This window comes from Balaenoptera ricei, chromosome 1 (assembly GCF_028023285.1).
Source record: "Balaenoptera ricei isolate mBalRic1 chromosome 1, mBalRic1.hap2, whole genome shotgun sequence".
Lineage (NCBI taxonomy): Eukaryota > Metazoa > Chordata > Mammalia > Artiodactyla > Balaenopteridae > Balaenoptera > Balaenoptera ricei.
In genome coordinates, this window is record NC_082639.1 from 68,129,613 (window position 1) to 68,155,586 (window position 25,974).

The 25,974-nt window shown below is 40.2% G+C and overlaps 1 protein-coding gene across 1 annotated transcript in view; it reads left to right on the plus strand.

The window, feature by feature from the left end:
* The window catches only part of GIPC2 (GIPC PDZ domain containing family member 2), an 86,897-nt gene that overhangs the window by 55,753 nt on the left and 5,170 nt on the right, over positions 1-25,974 (plus strand). The window contains exons 4-5 of the mRNA XM_059925017.1: positions 2,260-2,366; positions 8,538-8,619. Of these exons, the coding sequence (XP_059781000.1) occupies positions 2,260-2,366; positions 8,538-8,619 (189 nt within the window). The remainder of the gene's footprint in view (positions 1-2,259; positions 2,367-8,537; positions 8,620-25,974) is intronic.

Sequence of the window (25,974 nt, forward strand, 5' to 3'; positions counted from 1 at the left end):
ATCCAGAACCTGTGCAATTTTCCAGGGTTATACCTTGCTTGCCAAACTTACAAAAGACTTGTTGTTAAGTCAGAATGCCAGTGTATTACTTTACAGTTCGAAATGTATATGTAGTTGTAAACCAAACACACGTGTTAGCTGAGTGCTTCATTTGCCACCCTGTAGGAAATTTATATGGGAAGACAAATTGTACAGGGCAGGTTGCTTGGTGAAATCGCGGTGGGTAGAGTGCGTGATAGGGGGAGTGCGGGTGTAAGGTTGTTTATCTTGGAGGTTAGCATCATTAAGGTGAGGCTGTCTTGACCACTGTAGGTCTGTATGTGACTCCAGACTGGGGAGTATAGAATCCTGGACAGCGCTGGTGGCAGGCTGACCTCATCTTTTTCGCTGGGCATTCTTTTGGAAACGCTGTGCTGAGTGAGCGTCTCCTGTTAATCTGTTCTTCCCTCGGACGGGACACAGTGTGGGTGGCAAGGCAAATGCTGCAGACGTGCTGACACAGCTCTGGTCTCCTGAGCACCTCTCTGGTCAACGTGGTCGGCGTGATCACTGTCAGCTACCGTTTAGAGGTTTAGGCTTCGGGGAACCACCCTATTTATTGCATGATTATTTTGAATAATTTCACTCTCAGAGGAAAACTTATGTGTTTTATGTTTTGGTGGCTCTGTCCTCAAATGCAGGTGAAAATTAACATGTAAAATCCTTAGTCACCTTGGAATACATCCCCAACAGTGAAACAGGACTTGCTGAAGATGGGAATTATCCTAGATTCTAAGGAAGGATGTGTCTGTGCAGGCCACTTGACGCCCATGTTTTGAGAGCTTTGTATAGACCTCACCACCTGCTCGTACACTGCGGCCTGCCCTGTGACTCCGCATTGGAGCTCAGTTACCTCCCAGGCTTGGTGCTGCGTCTCCTCACCCCCGCCTCCATCCCTGCCCCAAACTGCTGCCAGAGTCCTCAGTCAAGAGGACTCGGGATACCTGCAGAAGTTATAAACTGGTGGCCTATGATTAGAATCTGATCCACAAATTTTTTATTTTTGCCATTACGTTGTTTTTATTTTTATTTTTAATTTATTATTAATTTATTTTTGGCTGTGTTGGGTCATCCTCGCTGTGCGCGGGCTTTCTCTAGTTGCGGCGAGCAGGGGCTACTCTTCGTTGCGGCACGCAGTCTTCTCATTGCGGTGGCTTCTCTTGTTGCGGAGCACATTATGTCGTTTTTTAAAGTTTGATTTCGTTGCCAAAAGTTAAAAATCAGGAGGTTGGCACAAAACTGAGTGTTCATCTTCTTTGCAAACAAATAGAAGATCTGGCTGTGCAGGGCCTACCTTCCCACAGAGCAGTCGGTTACTGGAGTGGCCTGCATAGGGTGCCTCCTGGGAGATATCCTCAGTTCCCACCCTCCCCTTTCACTCATTTATGTTACTGTCTGGTAGCGGGGGTGACTCTTGGTATGCTGGAAAACCAAAACCAAAACCAAACACACACGTAGAAAACCAGCGCGAGGAAGGAGCGGCTTCTCGTGGACTCTTGCTCCCTGCCCTCGCCTGCCTTTCGAGGGGAACTCCTTCCTTGGAACCTGTTCCCAGCCTCTTGAGGACCCTGCTGCTCTCAGTCCGTTCCCTCTGAATTTATCCCTTGTGCTTCCGAGAGGTGTGGTGGTGAAGTGTTGTTGAGACTTTGGGGTCACAAGGCCTGGGTTTGAATACCAGCTCTGATCCTTACTGAGTTCAGTTTCCTTTCCTGTAAAATGACGGCTCTAACTTGCCTCATAGGTTGGCCCAAGAATTAAATGGGATTTTGTATTGAAAGCATCAAGCAGAAGGTAGGTCCTCCAACAATAGTGCCTCCATCTCTGTCTTCTATCAAGACATGACTCCTTCCCTTCTTTACGACCTTAATGAAGTCCAGCTACACACCTACCTCTGCTTTCCTGCCACATATACCTCTTTACTCTTACAATAAAAACCAACTGTTTTATTTTTTATTCCTTATAACTTCCGGTCTTTCCGATCAGCACATTTCACGTATTCCCTTTTCTTGTTGAAGGCAGACCTCAAAGAGACTGTCATATGAGAATAATGGATGACAGGGGAATTTATTTTGTGTTGGGAAATTTTATCAGAAGGCATAGCTTTTATCAAATCTCTGCAATAACTGTACAAAAATTTGTGATGGAAACTCATTAGCTTTTATAGCAACTGGTTGGAATTATTAATATATGTACGTTTCCCCATCCATTGTATGTTTATAGACATGGAGCCCCGGTCAAAAGCTGGAAAGTCATCAACAGGAAGGATTGGTACTGGAAGGGAGACACTTCGCCTGAGATCAAAAGGTCCTGCCACTGTGGAAGAAGTGGTATGTTATGTTCATTTAATCCCTATATGTCTTGGAAATGGATGGACATTCGTGTTTGTCAGAGCTGGAAATAAAGGCCCTCTTTCCCTCTGCTCACTCAGCAGCCAGAGTTATCCTTTAGAAACGCAAATGAGATGGAACAATCTGTTCAAAACCCTCCAGTGGCTTCCCACGTCACTCGGAGTAAAAGCTAAAGTCCTCAGAGTGACCAACACGATCTGACTCTGCGTCTCTTCTCTGCTCTCATTTCCACCCCTCTCCTCCTGGCTCCCTCTGCTTCAGCTACTTGAGTCTCTTCGCTGTCCGCAAGCACTCCAGATACATCCCCGCCTCAGGACCTTTGTATGAGCCGTTACCTCTAGCTGGATGCGCTGCCCATTTACGGGCACCGCTCACTCCCTTGCCGCCTTGAGTTTCCGTCCACATCCCACCCTGTTTAAGCAGGGTATAATAGCAGTTCCCGCCACCCTGAGCAGCTGGTATAAAAACAGTTCCCGCCACCCTGCCCCCTGCCCAATCTTCCTTGCCCTTCATTTTTTTTAAGGCGCTGAACACAGTGGGACTCATATCCTTGTCTCCTTTCAGTCCCTTGTCTTGTTCTCACATGTCCTGTTCACAGCTGTATCCCCAGCACCTAGAACAGTACCTGACACTTCAGACGAGCTCAGATCTTTGAATTTAATGAATTAGTGAGCGATTCACTTACGCTTGACTGGAGGAAGGGTTTTGCTGATTGACTGTCTATGTAAAGGTCAGTATTTGAGTGAAAAACATGAGGAGAAGAGACACATGGAGGGAAGGAGGGTGGAAGAAGAGGGTGGCAGTGGTAAGGATTCAAAGTGACAAGTGGCAGGTCTGCTCACAGCAGGAAGACAGCAGTGATGAAGCCCTCCTTTGGGGAGGTCAGGCAGACCTCTGAGCTCCGGAGCTCCTTGGCGGGGGGCTGGGTGGGGGGGAAGGCATGTCTGTGTGCGCATACCGTCCTAGGGCTCCCAGCTGTTTGAAGAGCAAAAGAGTGAGACAGATGAACAGTTAGGAGGCCGTTTTCATATGATCCAGAGCTTTTGGGGGACGATGTCAGGGTCAGTCACGGGTGTGGTTTGTTGGAGCAGACCCTCCAGGAACCACGAGGCCAAGGTTGTCCTCTTGAATGTTTGAGTCACCCAGGATGTTGTCTGTTTTGGGGAATCCAGAGGGAGACTCTGAGTCGAGTGCCTTGGTCCTGGGTGAATGAAAAGATTGATCTGGAGGCAAGTGACAACGGAGAGGCCTGGGAGAGCTGAAAGCATTTTGAAAGTGAGATATGACAAGATTTGTGAAAAAACCCAGGGCAGTGACATCTGGTTGTTCTGAGTCTTTACTTTTCCAGTGCCCAACACACTGCCAGACATATTGCTGAAGTCCAGTAAATGTTTATTGAACAAATGAACAAACCTCAGTGGAAGAAAGGGATCTGTAAGAGGATGGAAGGACAGTGGGAAGGAGCTAGGGGTTGCCTAAAGCGGAGGAGAAAAGGACAGACCTTCAAGCTTGCAAAGGAAGTGGGGTCGGCAGGAAAAACTCCATGTCACTTCAGGAGGAGCGCCCTCTTCTAACAGTTAAAGTGGGTAATACATATCTGTTTATTTATGAGCAGCTGCTATATAGAAGGTGCTGGAATGAAAAAGAGTAACTGCAGATCTGCCTGAGGAGGTGGGAAAGATTCATTCCAAGACAAACATCTAAAACTCCCTTCCTATTGGCATAGCCTGCTTCATTAAATAGGGCAATTAAAATAGCTCATAATAAAGGGGAAGAAAAAAACTAGTTTGGTGCTAATATTAAATTTGATACAAATGACCTACCATTTAATTTCCAACACCAAAGGATTTACAGATTTGAAACAAATCAGCCCCTCATAATCTAGCACAATTTCTGAAAACTGAACTATACTCCACCTGCATACCTCACAATTTATTCACTGTGTGTTTGTTGAGACAGGTACAGTCCAGGTGCTGGTGATACGAAGATGGATAAAGACGTTGTTTTTTTCCTTTAAAGGGAGAGAGGCAGGAAAAGAAGCTATGACAAATCAGAAGGGCAAGGTTAATGGCACAAAGGAGGGGCTGGCTGATCAGCTGCAGTCAGGGATTGGGAGAGGGAAATCAGGGAGAGTTCCCTCCAGAAGGAATGGTTGAGTTGGTCAGAGATGGGGAGAAGAGTGTTCTAGGCATGAAATGGAAACTTCAGTGGGACTGGAGTGTGCTGCAAGTACCTGGTGGGGGGTGAGGAGGCTGGAGGTAGAGGCCTGGGTCAGGGCGTCAAGGGCCTGTGGATAATGGAGGGGGGGCGCTATTTAAAAATTGCAAGGGGAACAGCAAATCAGTTTTGTGTTTTAGAAAAACCCCTTGGTTCTGGGGGATGGGATATTGAGCAGGGTGGATTTGAGAGCGTGAAGATTTTTCTTTTTTTTTTTTAATTTTTATTTTATTTTTGGCTGCTTTGGGTCTTCATTGCTGTGCGCAGGGTTTCTCTAGATGCGGCGAGTGGGGGCTACTTTTCATTGTGGTTCGCAGGCTTCTCACTGCGGTGGCTTCTCTTTTTTTTAAAATTTTATTTATTTATCTATTTATTTATTTATTTATTTGGCTGCATTGGGTCCTCGTCGCTGTGCGCAGGCCCCCTCCAGCTGCAGCGAGTGGGGGCCACTCCTCCCTGCGGTGTGCGGGCCTCTCACTGCAGTGGCCTCCCCTGCTGCGGAGCACGGGTTCTAGGCGCACGGGCTTCAGCAGCCGTGGCACGTGGGCTCAGTAGTTGTGGCTCGTGGGCTCTAGAGCGCAGGCTCAGTAGTTGTGGTGCACGGGCTTAGTTGCTCCGCGGCATGTGGGATCTTCCCAGAGCAGTGCTCGAACCCGTGTCCCCTGCATTGGCAGGTGGATTCTTAACCACTGCGCCACCAGGGAAGCCCTGGTGGCTTCTTTTGCTGTGGAGCACAGGCTCTAGGCGCACGGGCTCAGTAGTTGTGGCGCATGGGCTTAGTTGCTCCGCGACATGTGGGATCTTCCCAGACCAGGGCTCGAACCCGTGTCCCCTGCATTGGCAGGTGGATTCTTAACCACTGTGCCGCCAGGGAAGTCCCAAGCATGAAGATTTCAGGCAGGGAGACCAATTAGGAGACTTCTGCAAATAAGAAAAGATGAGGGGAGTATTATTCAGCCATAAAAAAGAAGAAAATCCCGCCATTTGTAACAACATGGATGGACCTTGAGGGTATTAAGCTAAGTGAAATAAGTCAGATAGAGAAAGACAAATATTGGATGACCTCAGTTATATACTCCTCTCACCACCCCCCCCCCCAAAAAAAAACCCCACCTCATACAGAAACGGAGCAGATTGGTTGTTGCCAAAGGCAGGGGGTTGGGGGTGGGTGGATGAAGTGGGTGAAGAGGGTCAAGGTACAAACTTCTACTTATAAACAATTCCTGAGGATAGACTGCACAGCATGGTGACTATAGTTAACAATACTGTATTGTATGTTTGAAAGTCGCTAAGAGACTAGATCTTAAAAGTTCTCATCACAAGGAAAAAAAATTAAAACTATGTGTGGTTATGGATGTTAACTAGACTTATTGTGGTGATGATTTTACAGTATATACACATATCAAATCTTTATGTTGTATACCTGAAACTAAGATAATGTTATACGTCAATTATATCTCAATTAGAAAAAGTCAGGACTGAACACAGGCAATCAGAATGTGAATGGAAGAGGGGGTGATGAGATCAAGAGCTATTTAGAACAGTAAGATCTTGGGGGCCATTTTTGTATGAGAAGTACGGATACTTGTTACAATTACTTATAATATGGCTGGTTAGATGCAAAGGTAAACACCTAAGTTACTTTGCATAGCCTGTCACTTCACACAGACCATTCAAAATACATTGTAAAGAAGGCAAGAGTGATATATCATGTCTCTTGTCTCATTGTTTTAAAGGCTTAGTTAATATAAATAAAAGTACAAGAAAGTTGTAATAATATCCTCAAGGAAATAAAAATAAAATTTTATTTGCAATAAAATGCATATTTTTTTAAAGATTTTTTTTTTAACATCTTTTTTGGAGTATAATTGCTTTGCAATGGTGGGTTACTTTCTGCTTTATAACAAAGTGAATCAGCTATACATATACATATATCCCTATATCTCCTCCCTCTGCGTCTCCCTCCCACCCTCCCTATCCCACCCCTAAAGATTTTTTTTTTTTGATGTGGACCATTTTTGAAGTCTTTATTGAATTTGTTACAATATTGCTTCTGTTTTACGTTTTGGTTTTTTGGCTGCGAGGCATGTGGGATCTTAGTTCATCAACCAGGGATCGAACCCTCACCTTCTGCACTGGAAGACAAAGTCTTAACCACTGGACTGCCAGGGAATTCCCTAAAATCCATATTTTCAATAAGTTTTGAGAATACAAAGCAACCTATATTTATGACAGTATTTAAAGTATTATGAAATTTTTGCAGTGTAATCTTGAATTCAACATTTGTACCCGTAGTTGAGTATTTAACATCTTTGGGTAAATTTTATTTCAGCTATGAAGCCATTTAAAACCAAGTATTGAAATAAACAGAACCAGACTTCACCAAATATTAAACCAAGATTTTAAAAGAGTAATAAAATATATCCAATCATGTTTTTCATAGAAACTTCTAGGAAGAACAAAAATATTTTGGTACCATTAATACATAAAACAACAATTATTTAAAAATATTATTTCATCATCTCCTTATAAAATTTCTATTTTTATAACATACTCAATACATTAATGTGGTAACACATGTGTGTAATTGATAAAAATTGCATACAGTTGTCCCCTCTTATCCACAGTGGACATGTTCCAAAACCCCCAGGGGATGTCTGAAACTGTGGATAGTACTGAACCCTATATATACTATGTTTTTTCCTATACATACATACCTATGATAAAGTTTAAGTTATAAATTGGGCACAGTAAAAGATGATAATAACTAATAGTAAAATAGAACTATTATAAAGTACACTATAATAAAAGTTGTGTGAACGTGATCTCTCCAAATGTCTTATTTTACTGTACTCACCCTTCTTGTGATGATGTGAGATGATAAAATGCCAGTGTGATGGGATGGAGTGAGGTAAATGACATAGGCATTGTGACATAGCGTTAGGCTACCACTGACCTTCTGACTCTAAGTCAGGAGTATCATCTGCTTGGGTGATCCTGGATCATCTAGCCATGATGATGGTGAAGGTTGGATCTCAGGAGCAGGTGATGTCTGTGGTTGGGGATTCTGGGATGGAGCAGGAGGTGTGAGATTTTATCATACTATTCAGAATGGCACACAATGTAAAACTTGTGAACTGTTTCTGGAATTTTCCATATAATATTTTTGGACCTCAATTGACTGAGGTAACTGAAACTGGGGAAAGCAAGACCACAGATAAGGGGGGACTTCTGTCCAATAAAATTAATAAAAAATAAATAATAGGGGTATGTGTTCAGAGTGTTTTACTCTTGGGGTGAGCTGGTAATGCATGTGGTCTGCATGATAAAGACCAAAGCCCTATTCAAGGCATACAGGACTCCTTAAGATCTAGTCATGTCTGGCACTGTGATTCCCATCACATGGGACTTCTTGCAGTCCTTTAACCCACTGTACTCTTTTATCAGACTCTGCAACCTCACATAGACTTTGGGTATATAGTGCCTTCTACTTTCGGTGCCTGCCTCTGCTTATCTGGTGCCAGTTCATTTTGAAAACACTTCTAAGTCACCTTTCTGAAGTCTTCCTGGACACTTAGAGATTTAAATTTACTTCCCCTGTGATGCCTCTTTGCTTTTGACATCCTTTAGAAATTGTCCTTATTATTGTTAAATAGCTATTTTCACATTTGTCTCCCTTCTAGACTGCTAGCGGCTTGGAGACTGTTCTGGCTTTTCTTCTTTGAATCTATAATACTTAACACAAACACCAAAAATATGTACTATATTGATTTGTATTGAGTTGCAGTGCACATTCTAGATATATTTCCATCCAAATTAGCTGAAGTACACAACCAAGAACTGGCTGCACATCAGATTTCCCCCTATGTATGCCTCGACATTCAAGAGATTATACATAAAAATATGATTTTATTTCTCTTTTCTTTGATAAAGCCCTCTGAAACCAAAGCAAAGGTGATTGAAAAGGTTGATGATCTTCTTGAATTGTACATGGGAATTCGGGATATCGATTTAGGTAAGATTATACTATTTAAAAAAGTCTTATGTGTTAATTTGATGGAACTTAATGCTTATTTGTGTCTTGCTTGCATTTATTGTCAATTATATTTTTCAAGATAAACAGTATCTGTGGAGTGATGGAAAGCATAATGAAAATAAAGATAAATAAAAATGAAAGGAACACCTGGCCCTTACCCCTTATTAGTTGTGAGGCCTCAAAGCCAAGTCAACTTTTCTTAACTTCAGGGTTTTTTTTTACAGGAAAATGTTCATTTTATCTATTTTTTTAAATCGAAGTATAGTTGATTTACAATATTGTGTTAGTTTCAGGTGTACAGCAAAGTGATTCAGTTATATATATTTATATATATATATATTTTCAGATTCTTTTCCATTATAGGTTATTATAAGATATTGAATATAGTTCCCTGTGCTATATAGTAAATCCTTGTTGTTTATTTTATGTATAGTAGTGTGTATCTATAAATCCCAAACTCCTAATTTATCCCGCCCCCCTTTTTCCCTTTGGTAACTGTAAGTTTGTTTTCTATGTCTGTGAGTCTGTTTCTGTTTTGTAAATTAGTTCATTTGTATTTTTTTTAGATTCTACATATAAGTGATATCATATTTTTCTTTATCTTACTTCCACCCATGTTGTTGCAAATGGCAATATTTCATTCTTTTTTTATGGCTGAGTAGTAATATATCTATATCTATCACATCTTCTTTATCCATTCATCTGCCAGTGGACACTTACATTGCTTCCATGTCTTGGCTATTGTAAATACTGCTGCTATGAACATTGGTGTGCATGTATTTTTTGAATTAGAGTTTTCATCTTTTCCAGTATATGCCCAGTAGTGGGATTGCAGGATCATATGGTAGCTCTATATTTAGTTTTTTAAGGAACCTCCATACTGTTTTCCAAGTGGCTGCACCAATTTACATTCCCACCAACAATGTAGGAGGGTTCCTTTTTCTCCACACCCTCTCCAGCATTTATTATTTGTAGACTTTTTTTTTGGCTGTGCTGTGCAGCATGCGGAATCTTAGTTCCCTGACCAGGGATTGAAACCATGCCCCTTGCATTGGGAGCACAGAGTCTTAACCACTGGACTGCCAGGGAAGTTTCCTATTATTTGTAGACTTTTTCATGATGGCCATTTTGACCAGTGTGAGGTGATAACTCATTGTAATTTTGATTTGCATTTCTCTAATAATTAGTGATGTTGAGCATTTCTTCATGTGCCTGTTGACCATCTTTATATCTTCTTTGGAGAAATGCCTATTTAGGTTTTCTGCCCATTTTTTGATTGGGTTGTTTGTTTTTTTTGGTATTGAGTTGTATAGGCTGTTTTAAACTTCAGTTTTTAACCTATAAATAATATTTCCTACATAAGCAGTTCTATGGATTTAAAAAATATATATGATGATAGATGTTAACTAGACTTACTGTGGTGATGATTTCATATATACATATATTAAAATATATATGAAAAATTTTTGTAAATGATACATATGAAAAGTATTTAATACATCAGATTTAATGGACAAATTGTATATTTATTACAATATTAAAGTTGTGCCCCATTTAATAAGATTACTGAAACCTTGTGAACAATGAATCAAATATAAAGAAAGCAGACACACTTGGCATGTGACGAACAAGGGCATTTGAGCAGTTGATTCTCTGTGTATTTCTTTATTTTATTTTATTTTATGTTTTAAAAATTTTATTTATTTTATTTTTGGCTGCGTTGGGTCTTTGTTGCTGCACGCGGGCTTTCTCTAGTTGCAGTGAGCGGGGCTACTCTTCGTTGCAGTGTGCAGGTGTCTCATTGCGGTGGCTTCTCTTGTTGTGGAGCATGGGCTCTAGGCGTGTGGGCTTCAGTAGTTGTGGCTCACAGGCTCTAGAGCACAGGCTCAGTAGTTGTGGTGCATGGGCTTAGTTGCTCCACAGCATGTGGGATCTTCCCGGACCAGGGCTCGAACCCATGTCCCCTGCATTAGCAGGCGGATTCTTAACCACTGCGCCACCAAGGAAGCCCTCTGTGTATTTCTTATGTCATCATTAGGATGTCAGTATCTTGATCTCTCAGTTAAGACTCTATCAATTGCAAATAACAAATGAAACAAAACAAAACTCAACAAATCTAATTCCAACTGGCTTAAGGGAAGAAAGGCAGGGAAATGTTCTGGTTCTTATAGCTGAAAATTCCAGAGGTAGATCTTCGCTTCAAAAATGGTTAGAACTGGAGTTCTCACGCTGTCATCAGGATGTGGTTTCTCTTCTCTCAATTCTGGCTTCATTTCAGGTCCCCATGGTATCCCCTGGCAGCTTCAGGCCCTCCCTCATAGAGCCCAAATGACAACCATGGCTCCACTCTCTACATCTTCTTGGTGGCAAGCACAGTGGGAGAGAGGGAGGGCCTTTTCCAAGTCATTCAAACAAAATGCTCAGGATCGTCTCTGATTGTCTCAAGTGAACTAGTCACAGAGGCCAGGGAGGTGGCTAGGTCTGGGTCAAATGCTCTACCTCTGCAACAGAGAGTGACTCTGAAATACAAGGGCTGAGATTGTGAAGGGCCTGGTCCCTCCAGTGCAGAAGCAAGATGATAAATGTTCCCTTAAGAAGGGCAGGTGGATGCTGGGTGGGGAAAGAGTGAATGAGCATGCTAGTGGTGGGGTGTGTGCCTGCATGCATCTGTGTGTGTGGGCATGGGTGAATTTGTATCAGGTACTTAATAAATTTTTTAAAGTCAAAGACTGGGACTATTTTGTTTACTTGCTACCAGGGAAGGTATTTTACTTTACATTAGCTAGAAGTATTTAAAACTCATTCTTCCTTTTCTACTTCTACTCATCTTCCTTTTCCTTACAGAGTTTATTCTTATTTTTTTCTAGCCTATCTGAACTTTAAAAATAAAATTTTTATGTTGGCTGTCCAGATGATGTCTGTAATTGAAAGAAGTGATACTCTTTTCTAGCTCCTTTAAGAGAAATATAAAATTTGGATATAATAGATCCTTGCTACACACGACACAAAGTTAAAGCTGAGATGATCCTATAGAAAGCAAGTGTTTTAAAATGTTTCTCCCAACCTGTTTGTATTTGGAAAAATAAAGAGATTTGCATAAATGATGTGGGCCTGTGACAGTTATGCAAATGAACTTGCAAATGAGAGTAAAGGGGATTTAGAGATGCTAGTGCTCTTAAACTCAGGTAGTATTTGTTAGGAAAGTAATATGAAATATCTCTATTCAATTGAGAAGTTTTAAAATTGTGTACTGTATAAATATTATAAGATTCAGGAACTAGGGTATCAGTTGCTGGATCTTGAGCTTTAGGAGAATCATACTTTTCGAAGGTGAGAACTTAAAGCAGTGCTCAACTTTAGAACTTAATTTTGGGCATAGGTCTCTCTTATAGCTACTTAAGTATAAATTGGGCATAATTAAATAAATCATATTTAATAATAAATCTTTTGTTATTAAAATATACAAATATACAAGGAAGAGTGTTGGGCAATGGTACAAGTAATTATAAATGAATTAAGAAAGTTCTTTTTTTATAGATTTATTTATTTAATTAATTTTTTGGCTGCGTTGGGTCTTCGTTGCTGTGCGCGGGCTTTTTCTAGTTGTGGCGAGCGGGGGGCTACTCTTCATTGAGGTGCGCAGGCTTCTCATTGCGATGGCTTCTCTTGTTGCGGGGCACAGGCTCTAGGCGTTCAGGCTTCAGTAGTTGTGGCATGCGGGCTTCAGTAGTTGTGGCTCATGGGCTTTAGAGCGCAGGCTCAGTAGTTGTGGCGCATGGGCTTAGCTGCTTCGTGGCATGTGGGATCTTCTGGGACCAGGGCTTGAACCCGTGTGCCCTGCATTGGCAGGCAGATTCTTAACCACTGCAACACCAGGGAAGCCCAAGAAAGTTCTTTAAAGATCAATTTTCTTTCACTGTGACAAATTCAGAGCACTAAACATTCCTCACAAATTCCTTGTAAATTAGCTAGAAATCCCTTTACAAAGTTAATTAATCAAATTCCTCCAATGACATAAAAATCATTATTATTATACATGATTAGCAATGTGATTAGTCACCTAGGGAGGTAAAGTCTAAGGAAAGTAATTATTTGGAGAATGTGAACCATTGCTGAACTAGGAATTTCTCTCATTATTCAGATCTGATTAGCATGAAATATGACTCACAAATATGACACTGATTCAACAGACAAATGAATATATTTACTTGTTTGTATTCCAAGCATTTCTTAGCTTTCAGAAATGTTGTCTTAATGCAAATTACATTGATATCACGTTATTTTTGAGTTAATAAGTTTTTGTTAGAAAACTTAAAAAAAGTAATATGGCAATAAAATGACTAAAACCCAAAACACTATCCTCAAAAAAGGATTGGGATGTAGTTACTATTTGAAAATGGAAAACAATTCAAATGGGTTTATGTAGAAGTAACCCTGAAGGGGATAGTGCTTCATTTGGTTGTAAAGTTGTGAACTATTTCACAACCAACCCAATGCCAGCCAATGTGGCTTGCCTTGGAATGTTACCCATGGGGGAAAATGGTTTCTGGAAGATTTTGAGTCCTGTAAGACCCTAGATGGGATTGACCTAACTTAAAGGAATGTTGTGTCATATAAGTTTCTTCATGAATATTTAAGGCCATTGTGTAAATTGTATACGGAACTACACTATTTTCTGATGATACCAACTTAGGAGTTTGGAGATCATCCCAGCAACTTCAGAATTTTAGGATTTCTAATTTATAAAGAGATCCAGAGTGGGGGGGGGCCTTCAAGATGGCAGAGGAGTAAGACTTGGAGATCACCTTCCTCCCCAAAAATACATCAAAAATACATCTACATGTGGAACAACTCCTACAGAACACCTACTGAATGCTGGCAGAAGACTTCAGACTTCCCAAAAGGCAAGAAACTCCCCATGTACCTGGGTAGGGCAAAAGAAAAAAGAAAAAACAGAGACAAAAGAATAGGGATGGGACCTACACCTCTGGGAGGGAGCTGTGAAGGAGGAAAAGTTTCCACACACTAGGAAGACCCTTCACTGGTGGAGACAGGGGGCGGTGGGTGGGGGGGAAGCTTCGGAGCCACGGAGGAGAGCACAGCAACAGGGGTGCAGAGGGCAAAGTGGAGAGATTCCTGCACAGAGGATCAGTGCCGACCAGCACTCACCAGCCTGAGAGGTTTGTCTGCGTACACGCTGGGGCGGATGGGGGCTGGGAGCTGAGGCTCAGGCTCTGGAGGTCAGATCCCAGGGAGAGGACTGAGGTTGGCTGCATGAACACAGCCTGGAGGGGGCTAGTGCGCCATAGCTAGCAGGAAGGGAGTCTGGGAAAAAGTCTGGACCTGCCTAAGAGGCAAGAGACCATTGTTTCGGTGTGTGCGAGGAGAGGGGATTCCTTCCCTGTCTGCCCACAGAAGGCAGAGCACTGCCTAAATGAGCTCCAGAGATGGGTGCAAGCCACGGCTCTCAGCGTGGACCCCAGAGACAGGCATGAAACGCTAAGGCTGCTGCTGCAGCCACCAAGAATCCTATGTGCAAACACAGGTCTCTATCCACACTGCCCCGGGAGCCTGTGCAGCCTGCTACTGCCAGGGTCCCGTGATCCAGGGACAACTTCCCTGGGAGAATGCACAGTGCACCTCAGGCTGTTGCAACATCATGGTGGCCTCTGCTGCCGCAGGCTTGCCCTACATTCCAATTATAACTACTGTACCCGTCCCTCCCCCAAGCCTGAGTGAACCAGAGACCCCTAATCAGCCGCTTCTTTAACCCCTTCCTGTCTGGGTGGAAACCAAAGGCTGAGGGCGACCTACATGCAGAGGCGGGGCCAAATCCAAAGCTGAACCCCAGGAGCTGTGAGAACAAAGAAGAGAAAGGGAAATCTCTCCCAGCAGCCTCAGGAGCAGCGGATTAAATCGCCACAATCAACTTGAGGTACCCTGCATCTGTGGAATACCTGAATAGACAATGAATCAACCCAAAACTGAGGCGGTGGACTTTGGGAGCAGCTGTAGACTTGGGGTTTGCTGTCTGCGACTGACTTGTTTCTGATTTTTATGTTTATCTTAGTATAGTTTTTGGCGCTTGTTATCATTGGTGGATTTGTTTATTGGTTTGGTTGCTCTCTTCTTTTTTTAATTACTTTTTAATTTTTTTATTTAAATTTTTAAATTTTAATTATTTTATTTTATTTTTATTTATTTTCTTTCTTTTTTTCTCCCTTTTCTTCTGAGTCATGTGGCTGACAGGGTCTTGGTGCTCCGGCCTGGTGTCAGGCCTGAGCCTGTGAGGTGGGAGAGCCGAGTTGGGGACATTGAATCACCAGAGACCTCCCAGCCCCACATAATATCAGTTGGCGAGAGCTCTCCCAGAGATCTCTGTCTCAACACTAAGACCTAATTCCACCCAACGGCCAGCAAGCTCCAGTGCTGGATGACCCATGCCAAACAACTAGCAAGACAGCAACACAACCCCACCCATTAGCAGAGAGGCTACCTAAAATCATACTAAGTTCAAGACACCCCAAAACACACCACTGGATGCAACCCTGCCCAAAAGAAAGACAAGATCCAGCCCCACCCACCAGAATACAGGCACCAGTCCCTCCATCAGGAAGCCTACACAAGCCACTGAACCAACCTTACCCACTGGGGGCAGACACCAAAAACAATGGGAACTACGAACCTGCAGCCTGAGAAAAGGAGACCCCAAACACAGTAAGTTAAGCAAAATGGGAAGAGAGAGAAATATGCAGCAGAAGAAGGAGCAAGGTAAAAACCCACCAAACCAAATGAAGAGGAAATAGGCAGTCTACCTGAAAAAGAATTCAGAGTAATGATAGTAAAGACAATCCAAAATCTTGGAAATAGACTGGAGAAAATACAAGAAATGTTTAACAAGGACCTAGAAGAACTAAAGAGCAAAGAAACAGTGATGAACAACACAATAAATGAAATTAAAAATTCACTAGAAGGAATCAGTAGCAGAATAACTGAGGCAGAAGAACGGATAAGCGACCTGGAAGATAAAATAGTGGAAATAACTACTGCAGAGAAGAATAAAGAAAAAAGAATGAAAAGAATTGAGGACAGTCTCAGAGACCTCTGGGACAACATTAAATGCACCAACATTCGAATTATAGGTGTCCCAGAAGAAGAAGAGGAAAAGAAAGGGTCTGAGAAAATATTTGAAGAGATTATAGTTGAACACTTCCCTAACATGGGAAAGGAAATAGTCAATCAAGTCCAGGAAGCACAGAGAGTCCCATACAGGATAAATCCAAGGAGAAACACGCCAAGACACATATTAATCAAACTATCAAAAATTAAATACAAAGAAAAATATTAAAAGCAGCAAGGGAAAAGCAGTAAATAACATACAAGGGAATCCCCATAAGGTTAACAGCCGATCTTTCAGCAGAAACTCTGTAAGCCAGAAGGAAATAGCAGGACATATTTAAAGTGATGAAAGGGAAAAACCTACACCTAAGATTACTCTACCCAGCAAGGATCTCATTTAGATTGGATGGAGAAATTAAAACCTTTACAGACAAGCAAAAGCTAAGAGAATTCAGCACCACCAAACCAGCTATACAACAAATGCTAAAGGAACTTCTCTAGGCAGGAAACACAAGAGAAGGAAAAGACCTACAAAAACAAACCCAAAACAATGAACAAGAGGGTAATAGGAACATACATATTGATAATTACCTTAAATGTGAGTGGATTAAATGCTCCAGCCAAAAGACATAGACTGGCTGAATGGATACAAAAACAAGACCCATATATATGCTGTCTACATGAGACCCACTTCAGACCTAGGGACACATACAGACTGAAAGTGAGGGGATGGAAAAAGATATTCCATGCAAATGGAAATCAAAAGAAAGCTGGAGTAGCAATTCTCATATCAGACAAAATAGACTTTAAAATAAAGACTATTACAAGAGACAAAGAAGGACACTACATAATGATCAAGGGATCAATCCAAGAAGAAGATATAACAATTGTAAATATTTATGCATCCAACATAGGAGCACCTGAATACATAAGACAAATGCTAACAGCCATAAAAGGGGAAATTGACAGTAACACAATCATAGTAGGGGACTTTAACACCCCACTTTCACCAATGGACAGATCATCCAAAAGGAAAATAAATAAGGAAACACAGGCTTTAAATGACACATTAAAGAAGATGGACTTAATTGATATTTGTAGGACATTTCATCCAAAAACAACAGAATACACTTTCTTCTCAAGTGCTCATGGAACATTCTCCAGGATCATATCTTGGGTCACAAATCAAGCCTTGATAAATTTAAGAAAATTGAAATTGTATCAAGTATCTTTTCTGACAGCAACGCTATGAGACTAGATATCAATTACAGGAAAAAACTGTAAAAAATACAAACACATGGAGGCTAAACAATACGCTACTAAATAACCAAAAGGTCACTGAAGATATCAAAGAGGAAATAAAAAAATACCTAGAAAAAATTACAGTGAAAACACAATGACCCAAAGCCTATGGGATGTAAGAAAAGCAGTTCTAAAAGGGAAGTTTATAGCAATACAATCCTACCTCAAGAAATATCTCAAATAAACAACCTAACCTTACACCTAAAGCAATTAGAGAAAGAAGAACAATTAGAGAAAGAAGAAAAAAATACCCCAAAGGTAGCAGAAGGAAAGAAATCATAAAGATCAGAAAAGAAATAAATGAAAAAGAAATGAAGGAAACAGTATCAAAGATCAGTAAAGCTAAAAGCTGGTTCTTTGAGAAGATAAACAAAATTGATAAACCATTAGCCAGACTCATCAAGAAAAAAAGGGAGAAGACTCAAATCAACAGGATTAGAAATGAAAATGGAGAAGTAACAACTGACACTGCAGAAATACAAAGGATCATGAGGGATTACTAGAAGCAACTATATGCCAATAAAATGGGCAACCTGGAAGAAATGGACAAATTCTTAGAAAAGCACAACCTTCTGAGACTGAACCAAGAAGATATAGAAAATATAAACAGACCAATCACAAGCACTGAAATTGAAACTGTGATTAAAACTCTTCAAACAAACAAAAGGCCAGGACCAGATGGCTTCACAGGGGAATACTTTCAAATATTCAGAGAAGAGCTAACACCTATCCTTCTCAAACTCTTCCAAAATAAAGCAGAGGGAGGAACACTCCCAAACTCATTCTACGAGGCCACCATCACCCTGATACCAAAACCAGACAAAGATGTCACAAAGAAAGAAAACTACAGGCCAATATCACTGATGAACATAGATGCAAAACTCCTCAACAAAATACTAGCAAACAGAACCCAAGAGCACATTAAAAGGATCATACACCATGATCAAGTGGGGTTTATCCCAGGAATGCAAGGATTCTTCAATATACCCAAATCAATCAATGTGGTATACCATATTAACAAACTGAAGGATAAAAACCATATGATCATCTAAATAGATGCATAAAAAGCTTTTGACAAAATTCAACAGCTGTTTATGATAAAAACCCTCCAGAAAGTAGGCATAGAGGGAACTTACCTGAACATAATAAAGACCATATATGAGAAACCCACAGCCAACATCGTTCTCAGTGGTGAAAACCTGAAACCATTTCCTCTAAAATCAGGAACAAGACAAGGTTGCCCACTCTCACCACTGTTATTCAACATAGTTTTGGAAGTTTTAGCCACAGCAATCAGAAAAGAAAAAGAAATAAAAGGAATCCAAATCGGAAAAGAATTAAAGCTGTCAGTGTTTGAAGATGACATGATACTATACATAGAGAATCCTAAAGACTCTACCAGAAAACTACTAGAGCTAATCAATGAATTTGGTAAAGTAGCAGAATACAGAATTAATGCACAGAAATCTCATGCATTCCTATACACTAATGAGGAAAAATCTGAAAGAGAAATTAAGGAAACACTCCCATTTACCATTGCAACAAAAAGAATAAAATACCTAGGAATAAACCTACCTAAGGAGACAAAAGACCTGTATGCAGAAAACTATGAGACACTGATGAAAGAAATTAAAGATGATACAAACAGATGGAGAGATATACCATGTTCTTGGATTGGAAGTATCAACATTGTGAAAATGACTATACTACCCAAAGCAATCTACAGATTCAATGCAATCCCTATCAAACTACCAATGGCATTTTTCACAGAACTAGAACAAAAAATTTCACAATTTGTATGGAAACACAAAAGACCTCGAATAGCCAAAGCAATCCTGAGAAAGAAAAACGGAGCTGGAGGAATTAGGTTCCTGGACTTCAGACTATACTAGAAAGCTACAGTAATCAAGACAGTATGGTACTTGCACCGAAACAGAAATATAGATCAATGAAACAGGATAGAAAGCACAGAGATAAACCCACGCACACATGGTCACCTTATTTTTGATAAAGGAGGCAAGAATATACAACGGAGAAAAGACAGCCTCTTAAGTGGTGCTGGGAAAACTGGACAGGTACATGTAAAAGAATGAGATTAGAACCCTCCCTGACACCATACACAAAAATAAACTCAAAATGGATTAAAGACCTAAATGTAAGACCAGACACTATCAAACTCTTAGAGGAAAACGTAGGCAGAATGCTCTATGACATAAGTCACAGCAAGGTCCTTTTTGACTCACCTCCTAGAGAAATGGAAATAAAAACAAAAATAAATAAATGCAACCTAATGAAACTTAAAAGCTTTTGCACAGCAAAGTAAACCATAAACAAGACGAAAAGACAACCCTCAGAATGGGGAAAATATTTGCAAATGAAGCAACTGACAAAGGATTAATCTCCAAAATATGCAGGAAGCTCATGCAGCTCAATATCGAAATAACAAACCAATCCGAAAATGGGCAGAAGACGTAAATAGACATTTCTCCAAAGAAGATATACAGATTGCCAACTAACACATGAAAGGATGCTCAACATCACTAATCATTAGAGAAATGAAAATCAAAACTACAATGAGGTATCACCTCACACCAGTCAGAATGGCCATCATGAAAAAATCTACAAACAATAACTGCTGGAGAGGGTGTGGAGAAAAGGGAACCCTCTTGCACTGTTGGTGGTAATGTAAATTGATACAGTCACTATGGAGAACGGTATGGAGATTCCTTAAAAAACTAAAAATAGAACTACCCTATGACCCAGCAATCCCACTACTGGGCATATACCCTGAGAAAACCATAATTCAAAAAGAGTCATGTACCACAATGTTCATTGCAGCACTATTTAGAATAACCGGGACATGGAAGCAACCTAAGTGTTCATCAACAGATGAATGGATAAAGAAGATGTGGCACATATATACAATGGAATATTACTCAGCCATAAAAAGAAATGAAATTGAGTCATTTGTAGTGAGGTGGATGGACCTAGAGCCTGTCATAAAGAGTGAGGTTAAGCCAGAAAGAGAAAATACCGTATGCCTACACGTATATATGGAATCTAAAAAAAAAAGAAAAAGGTTCTTAAGAACCTAGGGACAGGACAGGAATAAAGATGCAGATGTAGAGAATGGACTTGAGGGCACAGGGAGGGGGAAGGGTAAGCTGGGACCAAGAGAGATAGTAGCATTGACATATATACACTACCAAATGTAAAATTGATAGGTAGTGGGAAGTAGCTACATAGCACAGGGGGATCAGCTCGGTCCTTTGTGACCACCTAGAGGGGTGGGATAGGGAGAGTGGGAGGGAGGCATAAGAGGGAGGGGATATGGGGATATAGGTATAGATATAGCTGATTCACTTTGTTATACAGCAGAAACTAACACAATATTGTAAAGCAATTATACTCCAATAAAGATGTTAAAAAATTAATGTTATTGCTAATGAAGTTTGTCATTATAAAAGTAAAAATGAAAATCCTTAAAAAAAAAAGAGATCCCGAAATATGTGGAAAGGAAATTTGAATGATAGTTTCTCAGTAATGTTTTCCTGTAAAATCTTTTATAGGTCTTTTAAACGTATATGATAATGTTATTTAGAGATAATTACATTTTTTCCTAGGATGATTTCTTTTTTCACTGAATTCAAAACAATGAACACTATGGAAAGTCATCCTTCTCAGATAAAGCCAATGAAATTTTGGAAATAGATTTTTCTTAAACATTCTGTATTGCCTGTATTTTTTGATGTTTGACTAATGTGTGAGTTGCTTGAAATGGGTCGATATTTATGAAAAGTCTTAGGGAAAGTAGGTGCTAAAGACTTTACATAGAAAGAGGTACAGTTACAGATTTAATGGTTAAATTAACAACGGTGGTCACTAACCTTTATCTAAACCCTGCTATGTGCCATTTTATAGATTTGAGAACAAACAGATTCAGAGATGTTTGGTAACTTGTCCAAAGTCAGCTAACAAGGACTGAGATTTAATTCTGGGACTTTGATACCAAGATTTTTCACCTTCAGTAGTGTCTTATAGCTAAAAGTTATGTTTAAGTATTTAAAAACTTAGTGGAAAATACAGATTGACCTGTATCACCAATATAAGTTTGTCATTAATAATGATGTGAAAGTTTAGTAGTGGTAATAATATAAAGATATTCTCAGTATGGCCACTAGATGTCAGCACTTAGCTGCTATATGTGGTGCAACAATTCTACATTTTAGTGGAATATTTTTTGCCAGGTTGTATTCAGGTGCTAAATATTATTGCGGCATATTGCAAATCTATTATAGTTAACATATTAAAAGCATTTTAGTGGCTGTCACTATGTTAATGTAATAAAACTTTAAAGAAAGTATTTCCTTTTGCTAAAGTTTCTTTTGCTTTTCTCTTTTTTTTCATAAATTTATTTATTATTTTTGGCTGCGTTGGGTCTTTGTTGCTGCGCACGGGCTTTCTCTAGTTGCGGTGAGCAGGGGCTACTCTTCCTTGTGGTCCGCGGGCTTCTCATTGCCGTGGCTTCTCTTGTTGCGGAGCACAGGCTCTGAGCGTGTGGGTTTCAGTAGCTGTGGCATACGGGCTCAGTAGTTGTGGCTCGTGGGCTCTAGAGCACAGGCTCAGTAGTTGTGGCACATGGGCTTAGTTGCTCTGTGGCATGTGGGATCTTCCCGGACCAGGGCTTGAACCCGTGTCCCCTGCATTGGCAGGCGGATTCTTAACCACTGAGCCACCAGGGAAGCCCTCTTTTGCTTTTCTCTTAAATCAGAGATTCAGTCTTTTACCAAAATGGATAAAAATAATACCATTTATTTCTCCTGTAAAAAATATTTAAAATCTATGTTTATACTTTATGAGTTAGCAGTTCATAACACGGTCAGAGCATGCTCCATTCTTAATTTCTTTTAAAATACATAAGCAAATTATGGGTTTTGGAAAGATCTCTGGAGCACTGTATTACATACAGTATTTCCAGCATAACTCTGAAGCTGCCTAATTGGTACTTCTGTTGCTTCTACAAGACCGGTGGTTCCTTGAAGGGAGATAACTTACTCAGCTTTTAATCCCAGCTCCTACCACAGTGCCTCTCCCAGAGTAAATCCTTGGTAAATGTTTATTGACCGAATGTCTGTTAAGAGGCACAAAAATAGTGACTTCACAGGCAGTATGGAGTCCTAATATCATTTTTGAAGCTTTAGCCCTTGGACAGATTATTTAACTTTGAGTCATAATTTCTGTATCTTTGTAAAAGGGTATGATAAAAAGCAACCTTACTGGGTTGGCAAGGCATTAAATTAAATATGTATAAAGTTTCTATCACATCATAAATAATAGGTATAGCTATTATCATTCTTAGCAATGATTACTAACAATTATTGCCAGTAATAATGGTAGTGGTGTAGTAGAGGTAGAAACATATAGGAGGTCTGAGCAGTTCTGGGGCTGTGTTTAGTGTATGGGAGGTTTTCTTCTCTGCTGTGCCAGCATGAGTGAGATTATATTGTTTGGACTGTAAGGTTATTGCCTGGGCATCTTAAGCCATCATTTTTCTCATTTTGTGACTAAGCAACCCAAACCAGAGATTGCGAGTCAGAGTTGGCCAGGTCCAGGATGTGTTGTTCCTGGGCTCAGGGCGCTAGCCAGTACTGCTGAGCTTCCTGAGGTGCCAAAAAACATGCACCAAGTTGTTTCTTTCAGCCAATGTGTGTGTGTGTGTGAGAGAGAGAGAGAGAGAGAGAAAGAGAGAGGGAGGGAGGGAGGTTGGTTGATTCAGTGTCCATTAGTGAACATCTGATCCTGGTCATAGTTTCCTCCAGCATTTAAGAGCATCAGTCATCTGCACTGTTAATTTCTGCTTCTGAAGGGTCTGTAGATTTTCTTATATCTTTTATCTGTGTGCATCTTATTTCTTCCTCAAAGAGATTGTATATCACCCTCATGTCAGTATGATCTTTAGGTAACTGTCTCAGTAAATGCTGTCTGTAGGCCCTATGAGAAATATTTAGAATTGTAGTCTAAGCAAAATTCTGAACTTGAGTCCTACTTTTGCAAAAGTTTTGGCTGCTCTTCTTTCACATCCTGGCTACAGGATCAGAGTTCTGGGCTTCACTTTCTTGAGTGCATGCTAACTGTGTGTGTACAAAAATTATTTAAGTGTAATTACAAGGACTCTTCCTGTACCTACCCAGCTACCAGCATTTACTGTACATAAGACACTGAACTAGTTTTCCCTGGGCATAAAAGACTGAGTAAGCTATTCAAGTTCTGTTGGGAGTTTATTCTCTGATAGAGGCAATATGTAGATGAAAATAATGATAACACAGAACAATGTTAAATGTACACTGTAAGGCCTTATTCCTCAAAGTGTGGTCTGGGGACTGGCATTACCTGGGGGTTGTTGGAAATGCAGAATCTCAGGCTTTGCTGCAGAGCTACTGAACCAGAATCTGCACTTTGCTAAGATCTCAGCCAATATGTTTGCATACTCAAGTCTGAAGAGCACGGGTAGAAGGCTTTAGGGAATGCAGATGTCACTTCCAGCTGGGGACACAGGATTTCATGGAGGAAGGAGCCTTGAAGGAGAGGAAGGAGCCTTGAAGGAGAGAAAGGATTTTGATGGTGGAGCTGGTGATTAGGAGGAGGCTATCCTGGGCAAAGGTAGGAAGGAGGAAAGACGGCTTTTTGAGTTGTCAGATTTCTAAGGGTACAGCGTTAGTGCAGGAGTAAGCCATATGGGAACCAGGGGTACTTCGGATCAGAATGCCAGACCAGGGTTTAGAGTTTTTAAGATATGCATTGGCGATCAAAGCAATATTTTCATATATGCGAGTGACACAGACAGTCTCAGAGGTGGAAAGGAGCTTCCTGGTCCTTTTGTCTTATTACCTAATAGGATCAGAGCTGTGCTTTAGGAAGAGAAATCTAACGTACTTATGGGAGATGGTTCGCTGACTAGACTTGGAGATTAAGGAAATAGCATGGTGGCAGTGCGAGTGAAATGAAGGCTAGAGAGGTTGCAGGGGTAGAATCAAGGGGAGGCATTGTTTGGTACACAGGCAAGAAGAGAAAGTAACAGGGACAATGATTGCACTACTAATGACAGTGGTGGCAATGGGAGAAGGAGTAGCGGTTTTTTCGGAAGGGGAGATGATGTTTGGTTTCTGGACATGCTGGTTGAGATGCTAATGGGATACAAGCTAGGAGACTTGTGCACCCCTTATTCAGAAAGGGGTATTTGGAACTCGTGAGAGAAGTCAGGGATGGAAGTGAAGGTTTGGGACTTCTCTGCAGCAAGCCATGGTTAAGCTGGGGTTGTGGCTAAGACCTCCAAGGCAAGACCACCTAAGGACAGGAGGGACATAGAACCTCAGTAGAGTCCCGTTTCCTGAACACTTGGTTTCTTATCTCACTGTGTGGAAATGCGCTTTGAGGGCCACTTTCCTCCTTTCTTGACTATGATACTATGGCTGTTGAAATAGAAGCAATACTTATAGACATTAGATTGTTTCTCAATGGCTTAGGAAGTAATTTCCAAAATATAGCTGGTACCCACAAGGGCACAGAGTTTGTAAGTCAGCCATAGTTTTACTGCATTGAACAGGCCCTAGCTAAAAAAACCAGAACAAAAACTTTCTCTCCAATTTGAATGTATCTACTGTATTTAAATTTTTCTTTCATTGTCTGTGTAGAAGTTTCTCTCCCTAATATTTTATTATGGTGATTTTCAAACATACAGTATGGTTGAAAGACTTTTTAGTACTTCATACCTGTCACCTAGAGTCTACTGTTAATATTTGATTATAATTGCTTTAACATACACTCCCTTTACCCATCCTATGTAGAGATTTTTGTAAAAACATAGTGTGATTGTAATATAAAATTTATGTACTGCTTTTTCAGTAAATATTGAAAAGATTTTCTCAAGTTATTACAAAGTTATAAACATTGTTTAAAATTACTTCAAAATATTTCATCAAATATTTCATCTAATATATTTCATCACACTAGAGGTGACTTAATGATCCTGTGCCTTATTAAATAAAAAAAAAGATCCTGCATCTTAGGTTTTTTTAAAATAAAAATGTTCTCCTAAATTCTTTTCTGTTTTTAAGATTTTAAATAAAAGTGTAGATTCTCTTGTGTGAAGGAAAGAAGACACTATGTTGAAGAGATATCTGCACCCCTGTGTTCATAGCAGCATATTCACAATAGCCTAAGAAAATAGACTTAAGAAATAACCTAAGTATCTACTGGCAGATGAATGAATACAGAAGTTGAGATATATATACAATGGAATATTATTCAGCCATAAAAAGGAAATCCTGCCATTTGTGACAACATGGATGAGACTTGAGGGCATTATGCTAAGTGAAATAAGTCTGAGGAAGACAAATACGGTATGATCTCACTTATATGTGGAATCTAAGAACACCAAAAAACCAAACTCATAGAAAAAGATCAGATTTGTGGTTTACCAGAAGTAGGGAGTGAGAGGGAGGGGAATTGGATTAGAGTGGTCAAAAGATACAAACTTTCAGTTAGAAGATAAATAAGTACTCAGGATGTAATGTACACATGATGACTCTAGCTAACACTGCCATATGGTGTATATGAAAGTTAAGAGAGTAAATTCTAAGAGCTCATTACAAGGAAAAAAAATATTTTTCGGTGTCTATGTGAATGATGTATGTTCACTAAACTTATTGTGGTAATCATTTCATGATGTATATAAGTCAAATCATTATGCTGTGTACCTTAAACCTATGCAGTGATGTATATCAATTTTATCTTAATAAAGCTGGGAGAAAAAAATGTATAGATTCACAGAAGTGGAAATATTAGTAGATCAAAGGATGTGAACATTTTTAAAGATTGGTACTTGTTGCCAAATTGTTTTTCAAAAGCCAAATT